At 36.2% G+C, this 24,933-nt stretch overlaps 4 protein-coding genes across 4 annotated transcripts; 2 read left to right on the plus strand and 2 right to left on the minus strand.

Annotated features, from left to right (window-relative positions):
- Nucleotides 1-480: 480 nt before the first annotated feature.
- On the minus strand, nt 481-1,642 carry LOC18606449 (dehydration-responsive element-binding protein 1E-like). The gene has a single exon (XM_007040059.3). It carries the CDS (start codon nt 1,355-1,357, stop codon nt 632-634), a length of 726 nt encoding a protein of 241 aa, XP_007040121.2. The 5' UTR covers nt 1,358-1,642; the 3' UTR covers nt 481-631.
- A 7,129-nt stretch (nt 1,643-8,771) lies between these two features.
- On the minus strand, nt 8,772-10,119 carry LOC18606450 (Integrase-type DNA-binding superfamily protein). The gene has a single exon (XM_007040060.3). It carries the CDS (start codon nt 9,880-9,882, stop codon nt 9,187-9,189), a length of 696 nt encoding a protein of 231 aa, XP_007040122.3. The 5' UTR covers nt 9,883-10,119; the 3' UTR covers nt 8,772-9,186.
- A 3,016-nt stretch (nt 10,120-13,135) lies between these two features.
- LOC18606451 (sugar carrier protein C-like) lies at nt 13,136-15,771 on the plus strand. The gene is made up of 4 exons (XM_018116916.2): nt 13,136-13,388; nt 13,487-13,812; nt 14,394-15,023; nt 15,149-15,771. The coding sequence occupies exons 1-4, from the start codon at nt 13,256-13,258 to the stop codon at nt 15,611-15,613; spliced, it is 1,554 nt and encodes a 517-aa protein (XP_017972405.1). The 5' UTR covers nt 13,136-13,255; the 3' UTR covers nt 15,614-15,771.
- Nucleotides 15,772-19,981: 4,210 nt separating this feature from the next.
- LOC18606452 (sugar carrier protein C-like) lies at nt 19,982-23,491 on the plus strand. The gene is made up of 4 exons (XM_088804692.1): nt 19,982-20,184; nt 20,325-20,650; nt 21,772-22,401; nt 22,506-23,491. Exons 1-4 carry the CDS (start codon nt 20,052-20,054, stop codon nt 22,965-22,967), a joined length of 1,551 nt encoding a protein of 516 aa, XP_088660818.1. The 5' UTR covers nt 19,982-20,051; the 3' UTR covers nt 22,968-23,491.
- The last annotated feature ends 1,442 nt before the right edge of the window (nt 23,492-24,933 follow it).

Here is a 24,933-nt window from a genome sequence, read left to right on the forward strand (position 1 = left end):
AGCTAATTGACCTAGAACGTGAAGATAGACATAAAAAGGGCGGTGTCGTTTCAAATCTTGAAATGTTTGTGTCCAACATCTCTTGCAATTGAATGGTTAGGACTTTTGTTTTTGGCCATTGAATGGTCAAGACTTAAGAATCAGAAAGTGGAAGTAATAGGAGTGATGCCATTTACAGTCTCACGCGCTTTCACTTTCTATTGTAATGCCAGTGTCGGATGAAAAGGTCTATCCCTAGGCTACCTACCGAGAAGTTACAAGCAAGAAAGGCCCACAAAGAAGAGGAAGCCAGTTCCACGGTGTTTTCCTTAGATTCTGATGGGAAAGAAAGGCGTTGGAATTTGATGATTTCAACCTATATATGCTTGTATTCTTTGAATTCAGTGAATTAAATATTAATTTGTATTCACAAAAAGTAGAAAAAAATGGAAACCTCTACAATTTGTGCTCGTCTCAAGTAAAAACAGAGGAGAAAATACATTGAAACAAAAAAACTTCAGGAAGTCGTATATATCACAGGCGCTTGACTTCAAATTCAACATTCTTTCTACAATACTCCTCTGTATTTAGAACCTTATCAAACATCACACGCTACGAAAACATTGCGCTATGTACACTGAATCCCAAGAAATCAAATGGAGTAACTCCACAAAGACACATCAATATCACTATCAGAATCATCCCAATTCCTAGGTGGAGAAAGTAGAAGGCCTTCAGCCATGCTGACGAGCAACTTTGGCATGTCGAACATAGCTTCTTCGTCTAGGAAGTGAACTTTCTCTGACACTATTTTACTGTTCCCTAAGTTACCCGTGCTGCTGGAAACGTCACCATCAGAAGCCTTGACGCTTTCCTGCTTCGCATCGCTGCTCGAAAGTACATCCAATTCTTGAGGCCTAAATGCTTCAGCTGCCTCAGCTGCTGCTCTCCTGATATCGACTGCATCATTTGAAGCTGGCACAGGCAACCTCCAAGCAGAGTCAGCGAAATTAAGGCAGGCAGCCTTGCCTCTGAATGCTAATGCAGCTACATCATGTGCCCGTGCAGCCATTTCTGGGGTGGGATAAGTACCAAGCCAAATGCGAGTCTTTTTATTAGGCTCCCGCAATTCACATACCCACTTGTCTTTGTTCCTTCTTCGAACCCCTCTAAAAATCGGATGACGTGTCTCCTTGAATATTCTCCGCCCTGCACGTTTCTTAGGCCTGCTCGTTGCAAGTACAAGTACTTCTTCATCAGAGTGAACAGCCCGGCGAACAGTGCCCGCTTCAGACGATGACGACGGCTCCACTCTATCAGCTGGCATAGAGTAAGACCTGCAGGAGAAAAGATCAGAGAATTGGCTTGAAATATCCATTGGAAATGAGTAGCCAAAGTTTCCCAACTGTGCTTCTGGAATTCTTGGTTTTACTTTAGTTGCAACTTTGGGGAGGGTACGGTCAAGTTCTGTGAAGAGAATTGCGGCTGGCCGACTTTGGTAACTTGTTGGTTAAGGATTTTAAGCAGCAAAGAGAGCAGAGAAGTTCTTTTAACTGTTTTGAGATTCTGGGTTCGGTTGGAAGTTGAATCTTTTTGGAAGTAGTTTGCATAGACTTAAGAGAAAAGCTGTCGACTTGGAATGGATCTTGGAATTTTAAGAAGCAAAGGGAGTGTGGGAAGGATATATATAGGTTTTTTAGGAGGCAAGGAGTGGGGCAGAGGTGACTGCGATTTGCACACGGACGCGCATATGATAGAGTGCCAGCTGGAAGGTCCAATGTTCCCACATATGGTAAAGCCAGTATATCACAGACACAGAAGAAAAAGTCTAATCCAAAACCCAGGTTCCATCCTCCAGGTGTCCTGGTTTTGGCTCATGTACCTTTTGTTTCCAGCTAAGCTTACATTTTACGAACTCAGTAAGCAAGGTGTTTCTCACGTGTTTGATGGGAAGTGAAAATTGACACGTTTATTTTTGCTTTTCTAGCTTGTTAGTGAGAGGAAAGTATGAGAGAGAAATTAGTCTTAAAAAGAAAATGATGTTGGTTAAGGAATATGGTTTTCTCTTGTTATCTGGAAGAAAGGGTTTCTCAGCTCTGTCATCAATGCTTCCCTCTGTCAACTGCAAATTACTCTTATGCTCCTAACTTTGATTTTCTATATATCCAAATACTAGTACAATATTTAAGCTTTTAGAAGAAATATTTCTTGAACACTTATTGAGATTCTAAGTTTTTACAATATTTTATACATATTAATTTAGGAAGAAATGAATTCACAGTTTTAGAAAAAATTAATTAGTCTTCATTTCGTTTCTGCCTAGATAATTTCCCTTGTTTACTTTAAAAAGAAAATTTAAAGTATTCAATTGCCATTCATATTATGGTTGTTGACAAAACTAGTAAAAAAATTAACCTCATTTTAGTAACGTCATTGCAAAATGCTTTTTCTTATTTTAAAGGAGTAGTTTATTTGAATTAAGCCATAATTTTCTTTAATCTGCCTTCTCTTCCACGTTGATCACGTGACTTTCCGGTAGAATCATGGGCTTCATACCTTACCTTACCTACGAATGTCACGCATTGGGCTTTCCAGCCCCAATTCCCTAAACAATATGTGTCCACCAAGATGGTTCAGTGAGTGAGCTGAGCGCCACTCTCTCTTCCTCACCTGAGGATCAGATCCATGATTGCTTCTATTTTGTATACGTAGTTGGGACCCATTTTGGGTTTAATATCTGTGGAAAGGAATTTTAGACCCACAATTAATTAGCATCGAAAAATATTTGTGTCGTTAAAAAAGAGTGTATTATCTTAACATTTTCGTAAGAGAAATTAAAGAGAAAAAAAAGGAGTCACGTCAAAGTCGTTGGATGTCCACAAACCATAATCTGTAAAGGGTGAAATGATAGCCAACCAAGAGATGCACTGATGTTATTCCTTGTTGTTATTATGTTAAACAGGGCCCGGTAGTCCACATCAAGAGATGCAAAAAAAGTTTGATCAACAAATATCTGTCCGACACAGCCAACCACCGAAACGCTGGAAGGAAAGGGAGGACGAGGTCGAAGGGATGATCCCAATCTTGTGACGTAGTTGATGAGATGATAATCTTCAGAGATAATTTGAGCATTTAAAATAAAATTAAGTCGTGGTTAACAGCTAATTAAAACCTTTTAGAACAAATGTTTCTTACTGCCTGGGTTTTGATAAGAAGGGTTCGTGGGCCTTGCAGAGAGGTGGCAAATTTAAGCATAACTCAGGAACATGACTGGAACCCAACCCTGAAAATTATTGAGGCCATTCATAATGGGATTACAGTTTTCATGGCATGAATTTGACACAAGTACAATAACATGAATATGACTAGCGATTTGAAAGCATGGATTGCATTCAATGTTCGGTCCTGTCTCTCATTTAAATATATAAAAGGGAAAGTTAGGCTCGGCCTGTCTTATAAAATATTTTAGAATTGGGCTCCCAATGCGCAAAAGTTATCCTCAGCTTTCCATGCCCAAGCCCAAAGTCGAGGAAACAACTTACATCTCGTAAACCAATTTTGCTTGTTTTATTTGAGGAAGTTGGACTCCCATTTAGGCACTGTATTGGTTATTCTTACTGCTATATATAGTAATTAATTGATTGCAGATTTAGTTTATACATAAATACATACATACATACAAATACCACCTTCTAACTACTTGCAAGATATATGGATCATGCTTTTTCCAAGTATAATATTGAAATATCAATAAAAACGATGGTGAAAAGGTTCATGTTTTGCAATTCAGCGGAAAACTGAGATCCATGAACATTTAAAAAAAAAAAAAAATCAAGTACATGGAAACAATGTTCACATTAAAACGAAAGATGGGTTGATTTTTGAAGAAATGTACTCGCTGGTTTATGCTTAGCAAATTGGTTTCGTTCTTCAGCTCAGCATCCCCTGATCAGGTACTTCAAATACGTACGTAGTAGAAAGAAATCATGGTAATTGAAAGGACTCATTTGTCTGCTCTTTTCTTTTATCTAAATATAATTTTCGCAGGCAATTATATCCATTAATGTTCGCAGATGAGCGTAGGCAAAATTAGTCAATTGTCGTGGAAAATGGTCGAGTCCTTTGCGACAAAGAATCGCATGCAAGAGTCTGCGTGAACGCTAGCTTCAAAATTTTGTAGGACAAACTTTGGACAAGATCATGCTCATGGATTTTTCTAAGAGAATAAATTATGTTAAAGAATAAATGACTATATATTCATGTAAGATAAATGCTATATATAGATAGACATAGCTAGACTTTCCATAAAAAAAAGAACAGACATAGCTAGACTTAGAGCTTGACCTTGATGGTCCATCCACCATTGAAAGTGGACAGCCTGCTGCAAAGGTTGATGTTCGAGCCTCATTTTCCTGTAAAAGTCTTCAACAGGGTCTTAACCCCTTTTTAAACAATTGCCAACTATAATGTACGATTCAGGCATGCATTCATGATGCATATTAAGTTCCAAGGGTTTGCACAGAGATCATGCAGTGTTCAATAAAGATAGAAATTCATATTTTAATATCCTTGTCCCAGACAACACAGTGTACTGTAGGAATCAATCAATTAAAGTTAAGAATCAACTCAAAGAAATGATCACAGATAATTAATGCCAAAATATATATATATATATATATATATATATATTTTTACACACACATAATAAAAGATAAGAAAAAGAAAGAAAAATCATAATAACTAACAAACCAAAAGGACATAATGATTGGGATCATCTGGGAGACACATCTTTTCTGGGCCACTAAACGTGAGTTTTAGGCCATCCTATATGCATTGCAAGGGGGGGCCGTGAGAGCTAGAGAGAGGTATTTCTTTACATAAAGAAAAAATAAAGAGGGATTTCTTTATATAAAGAGAAAAGACTAACATGAAAGAGAAACAACATTGTGTCAGCCACATTGGATGCTTGTTCCCTCTTCATGGATCCATGTTTTGAGTACTAAACTTATCCAAGTTAAATGCACCTTTGTATACACTAACTAGTTGTACATATTTATGTTAATCAATTATTCGACTATTTTAAAGATAATATTTTTTATTCTATCATGTTTTATTTTTTTAATTATCTCATTCTACATTCAGAATTATACTGTCGATGAACTTTATATAAAGATGATTGGCTTATATAATTAAAAATTAAGAAGCAAGATGTGAAAGCAAAACGATGATAGTTGAGATTATAGTTAAAATTAGTATTATTTTCATAATGCAGGTAGTGGAGTTACCACCTTGAAACTTGCTTAAAATGGAATATTGCTTTTGTGATAATAAAGTGCAATTATTTCTCCATCACAAAAAGAAAAGAGTTTGATTTATTTAATTTTCAGGTAAAAAGGAAGTCAAGAAATGCAGCTTTCTAAACCTTAAAAACTGTGCTAATTAAAGGGTTTAAAGCATCTTTGTTACCATTGAAGTAATTTCTAAGATATAATTAATTCTTATAATGTTTGTAACCCTGCTTAATTAAAACAGTACAGATTAATTCAACAAACAGGCTTCGAAAGGGGAGAAAAACAGAAAAGAAGGAAAATACCTTCAGAAATTCTACCTTAATTTTGATAAACCTTTCCAGCAATAATACCTGGAATTCTGATAGTACTGCTAGGAGAAACTCATGAAACAGAAGGGAATAGAGGTTATGACAAAATAGAGAGGTCGGCAGTTGCTCCGTATACCTTTATCAGCTGTATGCAATGCTTATTACACAATGAACATCATTCATTTTTGTTTTCATTGGGCTTCTGTTTTTCCCATTGGCCTGTGAAAGGTTTATTTCAGACGTCAGTTTCATTCGTGATGATTCTAATATTGCACTCACAAAAAATATGTGAAGATCAAAATCTTGTTGAACAGAGAGGGATAGAGATAGAGAGAAAGACCCGTTACCAACCGGGGGATCTGAAAGTGAAGGGAGAGGAAAAAGCAAACAAAGGTGGCTATGTCGGCCATTTATAGTCAAACTCTTTTCGTTCATTCAAAGGACAAGAAAAAAAAAATTCGGCTACGAAATTTTTGGCCGTAGACGATACCCCACAAATGTACTCCTTTTTCCTTTTGATTTTATTACTAGATTTAATGGTACCAACAATAAACTAGCGCTAGTTTTCAATATTGAAGGCAGTTCCTGTGTTGAGTTGTGGGTTGAAATTCTTGGCCGACTTGATACCACGCTTTGGGCATTTCCTCCTTCGGAATTATTCATTGACAAGTCCCGAAACAGATAAGAAATCATATCTGATAGGAGCAAAGGACGAGCAGTTTTCTTGCAAAGAGTTGAGTATAGAGATAATACCCAAATGGGGTTGTAACTGGTAAGCACTAAAACATAATAAAATTGCTTGGTAGCTTCACAAATTGCATTTTGACATTGTTGTGAGTGCTCTCACATACCACTAAAGGCCCCACTAGATATATCATTAGATGTTTGTCTCCTCAAAGAGGAGAAAAAGTCATGTAGGTCCTAATAGATGTATGAAGTTAGAGTATGTGGTACAACAGGAAGTGATTTTGAAATAGTTTTTATTTTTTTAAATAAAAATTAAATAAAATTAAAACGCGTGCACATACATATACATTTTGTATAAAAATGACAACAGGACGATTTAATTATGATCACCGTCATTATACATATTTTCCCTTGTATTAATTATTTTTTCAGAAGTTTCATCACAGCTTCTTTCCTTATATTTTAAATATATTTTACTAAATTATTTAAATAATTTTTTACAAAAATACCAAATCACATAATTGTTAACCGAAATACATATAGAATTATAAAGATAAACATTTTGTTTAAGATAATCAAGTTGGACGATCTAAACCCACCATCATCTCACCGTTGGCCCTAATCACCTTGCTTATGTTATTTTATTTTTTAAAAAAATCAACCCAATTAGGGTGAAGTGAAACCAGACCATTTGATTGGACTCATTTTGCCATTTTTTACACACTATCTTTTGATAAGTGAGCCTCGCTTCTATATGTTCAATTAATAATGCCTTGTCTCTTTAATCCTTTATGTTTTCCGTGTGATCATACTAGAATTAATGTACCAAATCTTATTAGAACTTTTGCAATAATGTTTTTACACAATTAAGGAAGTAGTATTAATTAGATGAGCGGCCTCTTGGGAAATTCTCATTTTGCATCCCCATTCCATAACTTATGAGCACCATGCCCATTGGCCTTCACTGCACTAAGGCCTTGTTTAACTTTTGACTTTAATTAGGAAATTAAAATGGTTATGAATAGGTAATGGTCTCTATGAAAAAAATTTACTCTAATTTCTATTTTAATTAAGGAAAATGTTTTTTTTTATGCATTCATACATATAAGGTTGGACAAGAAACAAATTAACTCGCTATAAAGTTATAGTGAGACTTGAGATCTTTGGACCTTCGTCTTAGGGTTTTTGCCTTTCTGCTTAGACAAATGATGATCCTGTTCTAAACACAATTATTAAAAGCTTAGCACATTATGGATCAAGTAATTCTATAGAAAATTCAAGGAACAAACTTTATGAATCAAAGGGAGAATTGGGATCCCTAACCCATCGAAAATTCCAAATTGAAAAACTTTGATGAAACATCTAGTGGTAAGAGGCTTGGCTTCCTTTATTGTTTTTAGCTTCTCTCCAACTTTTTATATCTTATTCAAATTTTAAAATCAGAAATACATATAAACATAAGTCACTCGAATCCGTTTTAGTGGTTGAAATAGGTGACTGAAAGTTTTAATAAAGGTCTTCAATCAGAATCATAGTGTTCCCTCTTATATTAAAAAATTATTAATATGTACGAAAATAAATTATAATATACTCGAAGTTTGTGACTTTACAATCGACACCGTTCTCTCAAAACCCCTGGCTTGGGTTCAAGTCAAACAACTCGGCAGACACAATCCATTGCCATCTTTAATCTCAATTATGGTTTATATGGTTATTATGAAGGACATATCTAGAGAACTGTTCATGGTTCATAGTAAGGGCCCCCCGACAAATAAACAGTGCAACTGTTTAATCAAGGAGACATCTTAGCTCTATTCTGATTACTCAAATCCAATGCTTCACTTTCAATCTTTCATCAAATGGATATTGACATTTACACAGGACAATATAGGACCCGCCCGTCTTAACGTTTTGACTCATAATTTCTCGAATTCCAAAAAGCCACAAAATTTCTGCATCGTTACCTAGTGACTAACATGATTAAAGAAACATCATCTGCTTCTTGTCAACTTTGCTTAAAATGAGAGGGAAATGTTTGATTTTTTAGCATGGAAGCATGGGTTTCCATAAGTTATAGCTAGCATGCGTATAATCAAGTAGTATTTATCAAGTATTTAAGTATATGAAACCTTCCCCGCCCCTCCCCCCCCTTTTTAATTAGGCTGGTGGGTATACAGAAATGATAATCTTTTTTTCTTTCTCTTAATAGAAAGGGGTTTGATCTAGTGCGTTTTTTTCTTTCTGAAAGTTAAGAGACTGATTAATAGAAAGGGATTTGATCTAGTGTTAGTTTAAAAATTTCATGTATATGTTAAATAGAGAGTTCCACTCTCATATTTAATTGAGGAAATGATCACCAAAAATGGGCTTCTAACGCATAATCAAGAATTGACGTTAATTTCCTGGATAAAGTAGTTTAAAACAGTTGTCTGAAAGAAGGAAGAAGAAGGAAAGAAAAGAAAAACAATATATAAAAGAAAAAAGGGCAGAGGAACAAACAGGAAGCTGAGAGAACATCTCAAAGAAGTAGTGTTACAAACAAGCCAATATTACATCATTTCTATCTATATACCACAGCAGCACTCGTAAGCAAAGCAATATTGGAACCCTAATCAGAGGCTTAAATCCAAAAATTTAATTACGTGTTGGAAATCTCTGTATCATATTCATGAAAATCCTGGTTTTTGTTTTCCCATATATTGTCTTTATTTAACATTATGTGAAAATTCTTTCCAAGGCAGACAATAATGCACAGAAAGATGCATTAAATGCCGCCTAGGCCTACTTCTTTTTCTTTCCTTTTCTGTTTCTTTCTTCATTTTCAAACTCGCTTCCTTCTTTTCTAGCCCACATTTAGTGACAATGATCGCAAGACCAAAAATAGGATCTCCTAGCAGCATTATTAGAAAAATCGATATGAATTAATAGCTCCACAAGCTTTCTCCATCGGAGTTCTCCGGCGAGTCATCGGATGGCGTCGAGCTTATTCTCGGCGGTGACACAAGAAGTCCCTCCGCCATGTCCACCAGCAAATTTGGCAGGTTCAGAAGGGCATCCTCGTCCACGTATTCTTGTGTCGTCATTTCTTCATTTTTGGCCTGATGACCTGCTCCTAGATTAATCTCACTTGTTGTTTCAGCCTTTTTTAGTAAAGCAGCTGCTGCAGCTGCTTTACGTATATCCGCGGACGATGTGGAAGCAGGAAGCGGATACGAAGCAACAGAGCCAGGGAAGTTAACAACAGCCTCGCCGCCTTTTAGGGCTAGGGCAGCCACATCATAGGCAGCCGCAGCCATTTCTGGCGTTGGGTACGTACCGAGCCATATACGCGTAGTTTTGCGTGGTTCACGGATTTCGGACACCCATTTGCCGCTCCGGCACCGGATTCCACGATACATTGGGTGTTTCCCGGAGGAGCTTGAGGCCATATTGGATTTGGGAGCAGTGGGAGGCAATTTGTCACACGTGGGAGATGGGCTATCGCACGTGTGAGTATTTGTTGGGAGGGGGTGTGGGACTTGGATGTTTGGGTCTTGTAAGGATGATGATGGTACGGGCGAGTGAGAGTAAGGTTGGTCTAATTGAGGCACGTTGGTGGGATTATTAGGGTCAGCCATATATAACCCAAGGCAGGGGAAGGATAAAGACTTTTATAGAAAGAAAGGTTAATCTATGGTATTGGTGGTGGGTATTTAATGGAATGCCGAATTGTTTAAGTGTATAGTGTCTCTGTTAGTACTCTAAAAAAGGCGAAAACGTGGGGATTTCGGGGGTCAGATCGTGGCTCCCAGTTGTGTTTCAATGACCTTTCTAGGGTTTTGGTCTTTCAGAGTATGAAGTGGAAAACGATAGTTTGAAGGGGGCGGATGCTGTTGTTTTTTCCTTTGATGAAAACTTTGGGGGTTTAATATCCACACGCCTTGGTACTCAGCAACAGAGCTATTACTTAGCTGTTCTCTATACATTCGGATAGTGCCCCATCAACTCTTCAAAAATCTCCCTCCCTTGGCTGCTGCACACGCTCACAGTACACACGCAAAAATTTTTTAGTGGATTTTTAGCCTTGCCTAGCTAAGCTTAATTTGTTTCTATGCGTATGAGTTTTACATATCAGATATTGAGAAAAAGAGTAGTGGGACGCAGTAGGGCACACTCCATTGGTTATATTACTAGGTTGAAGCTCAAAAGTTCTTGGATTAATGTAGAGTTTATGAATTGATGAGTGATTGATATAATTGGTTGCTCATATACACGCATGTTGTGCAAAGCTAGCTAGCTATAGCTGTGCGGCAAAGCCATGTTTGAACTACCTTGTCAATTAAATCTTATGTCCAGTGTGGTACTTAAGGTAATTAATTCTATTGATAATCAGAAAAATTTTAGTAATTATTTACAATTTAAATGCTCAAACAACAATGCAGTCATAGGTTTTAAATAGATAGTATGACAAATAAGAAGTCCTGATCCAAGTTTTACCTATCTTTCTAGGGTCATGTTGAAATAGTTTTTTAATTAATTACTTACTTCAGTTGTCAAAGACTTGGAGGATAGAAAGAAAATATTTTGACAGGGTTCTTGACGCGCCAACAAAACCAATAGTTCCTCTAATCAAATTAATTAATCAATTGACTAGACTGGTGACAAGTAAATTTTCCTGCTTCTATTGATTAATCTGTTTACCTAATATTTGGAACATCTGATCATCTGCAGAATTTCCAGCTCGATCTCATGATGAATTAGGTTAAATATGGCCAAAATCAAGTTACATTAATTCCTAAGACCAGGTATAAAAAAACAAAGTTGTTCGATAAGTGCCTAAGAATTCTGCGGCATATAATTGTCAAATTGAAGCGTGTGATGACAAAAATCTATTTCTGTATCAGACGAAATGAATGCCCACCACTACATGGTCCCATTTCATGTTTGAATCTTACCCCAAAAAGCGATAGATGGAAATTCCAAACAAAAATTAAACCCATATATTTGTCTGGTCAGGTGGCTCCTATATGTGAATTCCCTCGGATGAGATTTGGCCAGCAAGGTCTGGTCTGGTTCCATGCATGTCTAGGAGAAAGCGAGCCCACAATGTGTCTTTGTTCTCGCACAAGGTTTTGCTGTTTAATTTTGAGTTCCACTTTTTTTTTTTACTGTTCATTTTCATGGAATCCTTGCTATATCCTTTTCATGTACTATATATCTACACATAATTATTGGAAGATATATATTAGATATAGGATCTTTTCACTTTTTCAAAAAAATAACTTTGGATTTGAGGTTTTTATGAACCATTCGGATGAACCTATGAAACCCCTTTTTGTTGTTTGACCTCAAAAAACATATGTACTTAATAAATTGGGACAAAAAAATGTGAAAGACAAGATTGCAGTGCAGGCGTAAAGGATGTGCTTACTGAAACTATTGTTTGTAAGAAAACGACGAATTTTTTTCTTTTCGAAAAAAAAATTAAAACGAAAAGAGAGAAAATATAAGGTACAGTTTTCTAATGTTAAAAAAAAAAAAAAAATCTTTCTTGCAGAGAAAAAGGACTTTGAGGTTGTTCCTGATGTCGCCTGACCACTAATCACAGTGCTTGAGTGACAGCAACTTGTCTGAACTTCAGAACAACGAGCCCTCTTTCCATCAGCCAATAAACGAACACTTTTATGATATGTAGTAATTCCAGGCTAGTTTTTCCAATCATCATACGAATTCCATACCCTTTAAAGGATAACATAAGCATAAGCAGGAGTCATTACGCATTATATATAATGTAACCCACCATATTAATTAAGCAAATTATCTCCTCTACATAAGACAGAAATTGCCAAAGAACAAACAGGATCCTACAAATTAAATTCTTAACTCCATTCTTTGCACTCTGTTGTAACTGACATTTTTGATACTCTTCTTTTGGTCCAGAAAATTTTTTTTAAAAGGTAGAAATAAAAAATTTTAAAAAATGTATTTTGATGTAAAAGTGAATAATATTTGGAAGTACATAAAATATGTAATTTTTATAACTTTATATATGAGTTTATTTTTTAGTAGCTTTTGAAAAGAAAAAAGAAAAAAATTAAGTAGCACAAGTCTTTAATGAAATGCACCCTAAATTATTTTTTGGTTACTTGTCAAAATCTAGCTGAAGCAATATTAAGGTCAAGTTTCTCCTCCCCCCAACAATCTTTCTTGATCAGTTATCAGTAGACACAGCTGATTTCTACTGAAACATGAAAAACATCGGTTCAATAAACCAACTCAAAAGTCAAACTTCTGTTGACAAAATAAATCATAAGATCAAAAAAGTAGGGCACATCAATGTACGAAAATCTGAAGCCCATGCTGTGTTCCAATCTGCTCAAAATTTATTCACATGCAGCTTCAAAATATCAACCCCCTTACAGAAAAGGTGACTGTGACGGATAGACTTAGTCAAGGGTTGAATCTATAAGAATTTGTAAAATACAAGAATTTTCTTTTTGTCAATTTCACCTTCATTCAACCATAATAGGAGACTTGAAACTGAAGTGTGAGCCTTGGCCTTGACATTGTCGGTCGTTAGTCCCCTGGAATTATATATCATTTTCTAAGTAAGTACTTAACCCACTCTCTTTGAATGTTAAAAATAGATGCTTTTATTACAACAACAGTGTCCTATATATCCCATTTTACGTATCATATAATATCCACACTTAATCAAATGCTAATCTCAGAATTTCATTTTTTAAAATTTTTTAAAAAAAAATTAAAGCAACAATCTGCCCATCGTTTGGCTAAAAAAGTGTGAATAAATAAACTGTTGAGATATTTTCAACGATTCTTTGGAAGAGATTTGTTATCCAAATCCGGAGTGAGTATAGGACGTCCTTTCGCACACATATTGAAGCCGCTTCTCATCCTCACTTCTTTATTATCTCTTCTTCATTTCATTCTTTCTGCGTTTCTCTGGAGTTGCCTCCTTTTGCTAACCGACTCTTTAGTTCATTTGCGACGATGGCTGGTGGAGGGATGCCTTCAGCCGGTTCCGTGAAAAATTATCCTGGAAATTTCACTTCCAAGGTCTTATCTACTTGCATTATCGCCGCTACAGGTGGTTTGATCTTTGGTTATGATCTTGGTATTTCAGGTAAATGTTATTCCTTTAAAACGATCTTTTGTCAGGGTTTTTATTTATCCTTTTCCATCTTCAAACCATTTATGTTTATGTTATTGCTTGGATTGTAGGTGGAGTTACATCCATGGACCCTTTTTTGGAAAAATTCTTTCCGGAAGTTTACAAGAAGGAAATATCGACTAAACCTTCGGATGATCAATACTGCAAGTTTGACAGCCAAGTACTAACGCTGTTTACATCTTCACTGTATTTGGCTGCTCTTTTTTCGGCCACGGTAGCAGCCAAGATAACCCGAGCGTGTGGAAGGAAGATGACGATGATGTTCGGAGGTTTACTTTTCGCCGGCGGTGCCGTTCTCAATGGCTTTGCTGAAAACATTGCCATGCTTATTGTTGGTCGGATGTTGCTCGGGTTCGGCATTGGATTTGCTAATCAGGCACCTACCATAGCCAATTTTTTTTCTTCTTTATTCCATTTCTTTACATCTTGATTTCTTTAGATATATTCATGTTGTTGTTCATTCATTCTTTTTTTTTTCTAATTTAATTACCATCACATGATATTATAACAATGCATGTCATATAGAACTAAAGTTAATTATTTGTTCACTTTTAGAGGCTTAAATTATTATTTTGGAAAGATTTTCATTACATTAAATTTAAGTTTTTAACTTGGTCAATACTAAAAGATCTTTCTCGATTAATAAAGTCATAGAATGCATTATTCTTGTACTAGTAAGAATATCCTTACTCATTTTTTTTAAATAATGATATCAATATCAGATTTTGGCAAAAGGGTTTTCTTTTTAATCAAGGTTTTGTACGCATATATTTGAGACTTTTTTTGTTTGCTCAAACAAAATCCATTTTGAGATTAGAAATTAATTTTGTTTGATTAGATTGGTATGATGAATCAATGTGAAGATATTTAACGATAGTCAAGATCACAACATAACTTTCATGCAGATATTGTAATGCAAACATTCAATAACGATGGTTTTGATTTTATTTTATGCAGTCCGTCCCGATATATTTGTCTGAAATTGCCCCCTTTAAATATCGAGGCGCGATGAACATCATGTTCCAAATGTCAATTACCATAGGTATATTTGTCGCCAACTTGTTGAACTACTTCTCTGCTAAGATTAAAGCTGGCTGGGGTTGGCGCTTGAGCTTGGGTGGAGCTGTTGTCCCTGGTTTGATCATTTTTTTCAGTTCCTTTTTCCTCTCTGACACACCAAACTCTTTGCTTGAACGCGACAAATTTGACGAGGCTAGAGTTCTGCTAAAAGAAATCCGTGGTGTTGACAATGTTGATGAGGAGTTCAATGATTTGTGCGCAGCTAGTGAGGCGTCCAAGTTGGTGAAAAGCCCTTGGAGAGATATTTCCAAAAGGAAGTACAGGCCTCAACTCAGCTTTGCTGTCTTAATTCCTTTCTGTCAGCAATTCACTGGCATGAATGTGTTTGTGTTCTACGCTCCTGTTCTGTTCAAGAGCATGGGATTTGGTAACAACGCGTCCCTCATGTCCTCAGTGATCACTAGCATTATTAATGCTTTGGCAACAGTTGTTTCGATCATCTGTGTTGATAAGTTTGGAAGGAGGACGCTTTTCCTCGAGGGTGGTCTTCAAATGTTATTATGTCAGGTAAATGAATGATTCTTTTTCATCTTCTGATCCTTTTTCTTCTGGATTAATTTTCACTGATCCCTCAAAAATACAAAGATACGACTCCTTATCCTTTCCAAATCTCCTTTTATATGTATGTGTAGATTGTTATGACCGGTTTAATTGCTTACAAGTTTGGTACGAGTGGAAACCCTGGTGAACTGCCCATGTGGTTCTCAATTTTGGTGGTAGCATTCATGTGCATTTACATTGCCGCCTATGCCTGGTCATGGGGTCCTCTAGGTTGGCTAGTGCCTAGTGAAATATTCCCACTTGAAGTCCGTTCCGCTGCTCAATGTATCACTGTCTCCGTCAACATGTTTTGCACCTTCGTCTTAGCGCAAATCTTCACCGCCATGCTTTGCCAATTGAAATTCGGCTTCTTCATCTTCTTTGCCTGTTGTGTCGTGGCGATGAGCATCTTCATCTATATGTTCCTGCCTGAGACAAAGGGAGTCCCCATTGAAGAAATGACCATTGTCTGGAAAAAGCACCCTTATTGGAGAAAGTTTCTCCCTACCGATGAAGATCAAGATTGTGAGATGGCAAAGAAGGGACGATCTCTCTAAAGCTTGGTTGTGGAGTACACTGGATGCTTTTCTTTGCCTTCTTTTTTAACTTTATTAGTTTCGTTCTTGGTTTTGCGTAAATTTTTTTAATTTTGCGATTTTCTCTAGTCATTGTTTTTGTTAGAACAAAACTTAAGTAAGTTTCTTTATGTCAAATTTGTGAGATATTTTCATCTAACATAATTAAATAAAAATTAAATTTAAAAATAAAAACGAATAAATTATTAAAATTGTATAAGATGATAAAAAATATGTATAAAAATTTTAATGAATCATTATTTTATATGTAAGGTTTATATTTGATACATATTATAACTCTATATGTACTCTATTACTTAACTGAGTTAAAATTTTCAGTGTTCGTTAACAATATTCCTGACAAAGTTCATTGGAGGTGGTTGTGAGATCTTTCAGCAAGTTGGCAGAGTGATTGATGCTCTTATCATGAAGAAGAGGGAAGAAATTTGGCTTTGTTAGGTTTGAATATCTGTCTGAAGTGAGAAGAGCAAATGAGAGATTGAAGGTTAATCGTAGATTGGGAGTAAATTTAGTCAGGAATGGTGGGAGAGATTTTTTTTTTTTAATTTTTAAGAGGAAGCAAGTTTGAACAAAATAGGGAGCTTTAAAACCATTAAAAAGGTTACTTTCAGCCACATCAGAAGAGAAATGAACTCAATAGCAGACGGTCTGGCCAAAGCTGGAGTCTTGAGGGATGCTAATTTCAGTGCCCACTTTGTTCTTCACCAAAGGGATGGAAATTTCGAACCTCCTGAGGATCTTTTATAAACGGTTATGAGGTTGACTGTCATGTAGAGCAGACCTTTTGATGGGTTGTTTGTGGGGTTATTGTGCTGGTTTATTTCTCCTTTCTGTTCTGTTGGCACATCAAGTACGTTTGATGTTTGCCAGTCCTCACCAGGAGGACCCTCTTTTAGCTTAAGCCCTAAGTGGCTCTGCAGTACAAAGTCTCTTTTATGAGACAATGCTCAATATAACTTTGCCTTTCAAAAAAAAAACAAAATAGGGAGCTAAAGAATACAAGATTTGAAAGGAGAAGTGATCAGATTAAAAACCAAGGAGAGAAGAAGGCATCATCACAGACTAGAAAAATGTCATATGTTCAGGCTTTAAAGGTGAAAAAGGAAAGCAAAGCAGACTGAAATCGACGTTGAACAACATTTGAACAAAGACAAAGCAGTAGAGAGGTTACCTCTTTTTTTTGTTAAGCCAAGCATTTCATTGATAAGAAAAAAAATGGTAAATAAGGATGCAATACTGTGTTGCTCCTTACAGCCTGTTACAAGACTCCAGTCATACAAATCGCCTAGTTTGCAGAGCACACTCTATTACACATGATCAGCTATTAGCTTACAAATCACCTAGCATACAAAGCACATGCTGGTGGAATCTGAAACAGATCGCCTGTTGCCAGCATTGCAGCTCACCTAATTACATAAAAAACACAATGCTATCTGGTACTCAAAACACAAAGAAAGTAGAACAGATTTTATTTTCTGATCTCCCCTGCAATTTTTTTTTTGAAAGTCAATATTTCATTTCTTTAAAAGAGAAGATGCAGAGAGTACAAGTTATAGCCGGAAGTGCCAGGCCAAAGAAAGATCAGCCTGGACTCCTAGCACATATCAGTGGCTGACAAAAAAATGTCAGTGAACCGTACCCTGTTCCTATATACATTCAAACGCAGTGGACCATCCCATAATCTTTACATTACAGTTGCATTGAAAATTGACAGCCATTGCATGCATCAGAACCCAGAACGAAGAAGAAACAGAACCTGCAGGGTTGTTTCCTTTTCTTGCTTAGCCTTGCGACATTCTGTACTTGTACCCAATCAATCCTTGCCATCCATCATTCGAATGGTGTACATGTCATCCATATTTCATCCAAATCTGGTCGGTTTCCAACGTAACGGTATTCCATTTAATCCCCCTGCAATCTGTCATCAAGCAGAAAATAAATCACAGCATCCACAACAATTCACTCAGTAGAATCCATGCAACAAATAAATCCTCCCGGTATACCCCTTGCTTTGCTAGAGTGTCTGCGCATGTGTTGGCCTGTCGGTAAACATTCCAGAAAAGAATAGATCCGATGCTATAGCCACTACTAACTACCAAGTCGAACCCAAGGAGCTTTTGGAGATGATTTTTATGGATGGCTACTCCGACTTACAGGCAAGGAAATTAGCACCCAAAAAAATCCCTAATCACATTCAATGATGATAAGATGCTTAAGGAATTGAAAGAAAAAGCTTGGCGGTGGCTAAACAACTAGTTCATTAAGGTGGAACTTGGAAGGGTGGTCCAAGAGCTTTACAAGAAATCAATGCTACAGCATACTTGAGGTTCAGGTGGTTCTTGTACATTCTTGGAGCTTCAAAACTTGCAACAGCATAATTAATTTATAGGGGACTTGATTTTTTTTTTCGTCTGAAGAAAGATTTCATTAAAGGAGTAGCCAAAGGTTGGCCTCCAACAAAGTCTAGAAAAGCCTACTCGCAAATTTTAGGTCTATGCACAACACATCATGAGCATAATCCTCAAAATTGCATGGGTGAACAGTACTGAGCAAAATTACACAACCCATCCCAGTAATCAGTACACCATTACGGTCCTCTCTCAGCGCAGGGGACTTGATTCTTGTTGAGCCAAGTACACTGAATTCTAAGAACCTCTATCATGGTCATGGAGTTATAATTATTGTCATGGAGAGGAACCAACGGGTTGAGGAGGTATTGGAACTAAAGGTTGCAGATATAATCCATATTATTAATTGATAGCAATGCTTGAATCGTGAGTGGGGAGAGAGAGAATTTGGAAAATTCTTCAAGTATTTCACTCAACTGTACAAGTAATTACAAGGCCCTATTTATACTCTGTTATAGGGCTTAGTGAGAGAAAGTAATATGAATTAACTAGAGATAGAATGTCCTAAGAAATTAAAAAAAAAATCTGTTATTGGGCGGTAAGAATACCACTAATTACTATTTACAGCTGTTACTAATCTATTGACTTATCAAGTCAAGTGATAAACACGTGACTCTAAACCATAAGCATTCCACGCCTTTGCCACGTGATCTCCGTGTTCAAGCTGTAGAGCTCTTACGCTCATGCTGATGTTTCTCTAACTTGTGCTGAATGTTTTATTGGATTCCATGCCGATGTTCATGCTGCTTCCGTTTCGATGAGGGGAATGGTCAGTCTTTTGATTAGAAGAGATTTCCAATGTAATCTATGGTGTTCTTAGATCTGTTATTTTCTAGTTTGCATAGTTAGCGGAGAGAGAGAGAGAGGAGAGAGAAGTTGATTGAAACAGTGGTTTTAAAAAAAGAAAAGAGAAAGATATTCTTTGGAGTTTCTCAAACAAAAATTCTATTTAGCTTAACTTCTACCCTTAAGAAGACACTTAATCTACTTTGTATATTGTTTTTCATATATTAATAAAACACTAGCTTAGTGAAAAAAAAAACATATTGCCACCTAATTAATAAGAAATTTTAAAAATTTGAAAGTCCTGTAAACTTAAATTACAACAATTTTCTATCATTGCCTCTACTTTTAGACCTTTTCCCTACCCTCACACTCTATTTGAAATTAATCTGCAATTTGATGCGTCAACACCACATGTATCCACTGCCAATTTCACAAATTATTGGTTAGAAAATATATATAGATGACCTTTGGGCAAAGAGGGTTTGAACTTTTTCTTACTATTATCCCTTTTGCTCAAACTATGGGATTGGAAGAAGTTTATTGTGTTTGCAAATTTTTTTAAAGGAAAATATATATGAAAACTTGACTCAGCTTATGATTGGATGTAATATCAAAATTAGACTCCAAACCAAACTCTAATTCTTTTTTTTTTTTGAAAAGTGGAGTTTATTAGCCTTTAACCGGTATACCATTGATAGTCTCGAACTGGACTCTCATTGGTATGAAAAGAAAACCGGCTTGGCAAGAAAAGCCAAAACAAAATGTCCATTACTGCTTGCATAAACCAGCAGTATGCTCTCATCAATCAGTAACTTCACAAATAGACTCGATTTTGCTTAAGATCAAAAACAAACAGCAGGAAACAAAGAGCTATAAAACAAAGACATGATTTCAAAAAATCAATCTCAACCAAACTCTAATTCTAATTCGCAAGTTTCAAAAATTTATTTTTCTTTTAGTATCACAAATATCTACCCATCCCTTGTGATTATATAAAACTGTTTGGATATTTTACGTGTTTTTAAAGAGAGAATCTAAACAGTATCCGAATTTCCTATTAATTATTGGACTAAGCCTTGCGTATAGGGCAAAGGCTCTACTTCTCCTCTCTCTCTCTCTCTCACTCCTTTGTTACTTAAATTCTCTCTTCCGTTTACCTACGTTTGCTTTTCCTGATCTCCTTTGCTAAGCTACTGCTTTTGACGATGGCTGGAGGAGTTATCGCTCCAGCGGGTTCCGGGAAACAGTATCCTGGCAGTTTTACTTCCAAGGTCTTTTTCACGTGCGTTATCGCTGCTTCGGGTGGTTTGATCTTTGGTTATGATCTTGGTATTTCAGGTAAATGTTATTCGACTAAACTTTAACTATCGATTTCTCAAGTTTTTTATTTTCTTCTTCTCTTTTAAGACCTTTTTCTTCCTCTATTGCTTTTGGAATTCTAATTAACGAGAGGGTTTCCTTGGATTGGTTCTCTGTAGGTGGAGTTACATCCATGAATCCTTTCTTGGAAAAGTTTTTTCCGGATGTTTACAATAAGGAAATATCCATTAAACCTTCGGATGATCAATACTGCAAGTTTGACAGTCAAAAACTAACGTTCTTTACATCCTCGCTGTATTTGGCTGCTCTTTTATCGTCTTTAGTCGCATCGACGGTAACGCGATTGTTTGGGAGGAAGATGACGATGATGACTGGAGGTTTACTTTTCACCATTGGTGCCCTTCTCAATGGCTTTGCTCAAAACATTGAAATGCTTTATATTGGTCGGATTCTACTTGGTTTTGGTGTTGGAGCTGCTAATCAGGTACCTACCATAATTTTCTTAATTACTTCAAATTAATTTTCTTGAGGATATATTCATGGTGTTCTCTTTATTTTGTTTTATTTTTTAAAACTATCATCATATGATATTAGAACAATGCATATTTAATAATTAAGTCATACATCAAGTCGACAAATTTATATAATTTGTTTAATTTTTAATACTTAAATTTTTTTTTGAGATTTACGTAAAACATAATTGAAATATATTAGAATGTACAAACTGGAATCTTTCTAAGATAATGATATCAATATACAAATTTCTCAGTCAGCTGTGCCCTGATGCTAAGGGATGTCTTTTCCCTTTTTATACAATGAAATTTCTCTCTTTCAAAAAAAAAAAATCAATATACCAATTTGGCGGGTACGAAATACTTTATCCACGCCATGGAAATTGCTCTCTTTATTATGTGACACATTGAGGCAATAAGCTGCAAAATCAAGGTGTGGTCCAACACACCCTTAGGGAGACAAAGGAGGAGGCTGATCCGTTTGCAAAGAAAGGAGTTCAAAGGCCACGTGACATGTTGTTGGTGGTTGACCAAGGTGTGGCTACCGAGGGTGAGGAAGGGTAGGGTGGGAATGAGAATCCTTCTTGCTTTCTGATCTGTACAGGATGCAGTTTATATAGTTGTTATGTGGCTGAGATTCTGATGCAAGTGAATGTGTGTGTCTCGGCCTGTGAGCTTGATTGTTTCTGGGTTGTTATTCTTTTTCTTGGTAATCTTTCTGCATTTCCCAGCATAGGGAGAATGGTGCTCCCTCTGTGTTGGTCTGGAACGGGTCTATTTTTTGAAAGACCCCTTATTGCTAAACTGCAACTTTGTAAGGTTCCTTGAGCATTACTATATTTCCAGCTTTTCAAAATAAATATATATACAATTTTCGGAAAATAATTTTCTTTTTTTTTTTTAACTAGGGTTTTGTTTGCTTATAGTTGACATTAGAAAATAAATTTGTTGGATATATTAGTATAAAAGAAAATTTTTTATAATTTAATAAATCAATGCTAAACATTTAATCACGGCCAAGTTGCCTATATAAATTTTATGCATATATTGTAATACAAACGGATAATTTTTTATATTATTTTATTTTTTGCAGTCGGTTCCAATCTATTTGTCCGAGATGGCTCCCTTTAGATATCGAGGTGCTCTGAACATTATGTTCCAAATAACGATTACATTCGGCATATTTGTTGCCAACTTGTTGAACTACTTCTTCGCTAAGATTGAAGGCGGGTGGGGTTGGCGCTTGAGCTTGGGAGGAGCTGTTGTCCCTGGCTTGATCATTTTTCTTGGTTCTTTCTGCCTCTCTGACACACCAAACTCTTTGATTGAACGTGGCGAATTGGATGAGGCTAGAGTTCTGCTCAAGAAAATCCGTGGCATTGACAATGTGGATGAGGAGCTCAATGACTTGGTTGAAGCTAGTGAGGCATCCAGGTTGGTTAAACACCCTTGGAGAGATATTTTCAGACGGAAGTACAGGCCGCAGCTCACCTTTTCTATATTCATCCCTTCCTTTCAACAATTAACTGGCGTGAATGTGTTTGTGTTCTATGCTCCTGTTCTGTTCAAGAGCATGGGATTTGGGGACAACGCATCCCTCATGTCCTCAATGATCACTGGCCTTTGCATCTGTATAGCAGCCGTTATTTCGAGTTTTACTGCTGATAAGTTTGGAAGGAGGACACTTTTCCTTCAGGGTGGGATTCAAATGTTTATTTGTCAGGTATGAATTTTCTTATTTGTTAATTTTCTTTCCTGTACAAAGAATATACAAAACTGTACTGTATTTACTTGTTTCATCATTGGTTTATTTATTTGTATGTGAAGGCTGTTATGACCGTTGCAATTGCTGCCAAATTTGGTACGAGTGGAAACCCTGGTGATCTGCCCATGTGGTATTCAATTCTCGTGGTGTTAGCTATGTGCATTTACATTGCTGGCTTTGGCTGGTCATGGGGTCCCCTGGGCTGGCTGGTGCCCAGTGAAATCTTCCCGCTTGAAATCCGTTCCGCTGCTCAAAGTATCAACGTCTCCGTCAACATGATCTTCACCTTCGCCGTAGCGCAAGCCTTCACCGCCATGCTTTGCCATTTGAAATTCGGCCTCTTCATCTTCTTTGCCTGTTGTGTTGTGGTGATGAGCGTCTTCATCTACAAGCTCTTTCCTGAGACCAAGGGAGTCCCCATTGAAGAAATGACCATTATTTGGAAAAACCACCCTTACTGGAGAAAGTTTGTCAATGATGAAGATCCAAACTATGAGATGGCAAAGAGGGGAGGATCTGTGTAAAGTTTGGTCGGGTAGGTTTGCTCTTTTCCTTTTTGTTTTGCTTTGTTTATATGCTATAATGTTGTGGTGTGATGTTTGACTCATAAACAAAAGTTCAGGCTTTCGTGTTCGATAATTTAACCAAAAAAAAAAACAAAACAAAGAGGCAAAGAGCAACATTACAGCATATATAGTATAACTCTTTTCTCAGACCCTACTTCAACTCAGTTTTGCACCTTGCGGCAGCCCGATCAGTGACAAGAACCAGTAGCCATTCCCCTGAATGAAATTCTAGTGTTCAAGTAACAACCAGAAAGAAAAAGTATCTTACTATTCAGCAGATAACCTCAACAAAAAGTGAGTCATCGTAGAGGCCGTCCATAGAACACAGAGCACACCAAGTGGTGTTACGTACTTGAATATTTAGTTTAAGCGTTTGACTTTTAGACTATAGTGTAGTTTATTAAAATTACTGAGCTTTTCCTTTAGTCGTTGTTTGTTGGTTTGGATTTGATATCAATGACATGAGCAGGAATTTGAGTTGATATTCATGGTGAATTCCTGTTTGTTTAGTACTCCATAGTTATCTCTTTTGAAACTATGGGCAAATTGAGGCTCAGCTTCGTAATGGTTTGGGCTGGTTAGGGGTCCATAGTTCATACACTCTAAAACCCAACTTAAATTTGGGTTAGTCTATGGGCCAACATAATCTCTCTAACTAACTAGAGTGACCCATTGGTCATACTCTTGGCCTATTTTTCATTCCATTTCCTGTTACAAATAAATCCCTACCCAATCAACCCTCTTTATATAAATCCACAAACAGAAAAATCAAGTCCAACTATTAATGAAGTGACCCAATTTAAGCAACTTTCTTCTAGCCGGTACTTAAAAATCAATCTTAATAATAATTAATCCAGCCAAATTGACTTGACTTAATCACCTAACTTATGCCTTAACAAAGACAAACAGACTCTAATGCTGCCGGTCGTTACACGTTAATACCTTTCCTCTATCATCGCAGCAAAATTTTCATCATATTGCTGACTGCTACAAAGTTTTTTGGTGCTTGGCATAAGATACAATAAATGTCAAATTTTAACATTCTAATGATCAAATGCCACATCAGTTAGATACTACTACCAGTCTTATGATCTTTCTTTGCACATTCACACCCTGTTGCTATAGTGGGAATTAAATGTACTTGTCCTAAAATTTTTTGAATGAATTTGAGCTATGTTGAATATCTCAATTTCTCAAGTATTTGAATCAAGTAAAACTGACACGTTGCGTTCATTGTATTTTTCAAATCATTGAACCTTCTTTCTCAAACATAAAAATGGAATAGTTTTCCTCTTGTCAAGCCATGAATCCTCCGGTGCGTAATCTAGGGTATATATGTATGCCAAGGAAAATTTATTGTTAAAAACTATTCCAAATGCATGCGCAAGTATAAAACAAGCATACATTTTCAAGAAAATACGAAGCGCAGGTTTCACATTTTCTAGCTACATACTCGCATTTAACATGAGAAAAGAATACTCCTACAAGTAAGTCGGGTGGAGTTAAGGTACATGATGACGGTCACCACTCTTCAAATTTTTTATTTTTAATTTTTTTTATTATAATATATATAAAATTTGAAATATATAAATTCATGATTTTATATATTTATTCTTTTAACCACTCTTCATGTAAAATCTTAAATCTACCGATACTTGCAACTTGCCACTGTTTCAACTATATCAGTCTAAAAGTGAGCTTTAGTATTAGAACTCAACAATATTTCATAATAATGGGGTTTAGGTTAAGCTTGTTATTGAAACCAAAAGTACTATTGTAAACTCCATCGAGATTCATTGTGTCGGTAAGATGCCTATTCTTTGACAACTTATTATCTTAGTGCTAGTGGATGGTTAGTTAATTGAAAGGACTCAAATTGCTTATTAAGAAACAACATTGTGAATTTCAAAAAAAAAAAAAAAAC

This window comes from Theobroma cacao, chromosome 3 (assembly GCF_053813885.1).
Source record: "Theobroma cacao isolate CCN51 chromosome 3, ASM5381388v1, whole genome shotgun sequence".
Taxonomy (NCBI): domain Eukaryota; kingdom Viridiplantae; phylum Streptophyta; class Magnoliopsida; order Malvales; family Malvaceae; genus Theobroma; species Theobroma cacao.

Bases quoted from the DNA above. Each gene is read 5' to 3' on its own strand.
- LOC18606449 (XM_007040059.3), bottom strand. From the start codon at position 1,357: ATGGATATTTCAAGCCAATTCTCTGATCTTTTCTCCTGCAGGTCTTAC.
- LOC18606450 (XM_007040060.3), bottom strand. From the start codon at position 9,882: ATGGCTGACCCTAATAATCCCACCAACGTGCCTCAATTAGACCAACCT.
- LOC18606451 (XM_018116916.2), top strand. From the start codon at position 13,256: ATGGCTGGTGGAGGGATGCCTTCAGCCGGTTCCGTGAAAAATTATCCT. The intron at 13,389-13,486 runs GTAAATGTTATT...CTTGGATTGTAG, and splicing joins TTATGATCTTGGTATTTCAG to GTGGAGTTACATCCATGGAC. The intron at 15,024-15,148 runs GTAAATGAATGA...ATGTATGTGTAG, and splicing joins TTCAAATGTTATTATGTCAG to ATTGTTATGACCGGTTTAAT.
- LOC18606452 (XM_088804692.1), top strand. From the start codon at position 20,052: ATGGCTGGAGGAGTTATCGCTCCAGCGGGTTCCGGGAAACAGTATCCT. The intron at 20,185-20,324 runs GTAAATGTTATT...GGTTCTCTGTAG, and splicing joins TTATGATCTTGGTATTTCAG to GTGGAGTTACATCCATGAAT. The intron at 22,402-22,505 runs GTATGAATTTTC...TTGTATGTGAAG, and splicing joins TTCAAATGTTTATTTGTCAG to GCTGTTATGACCGTTGCAAT.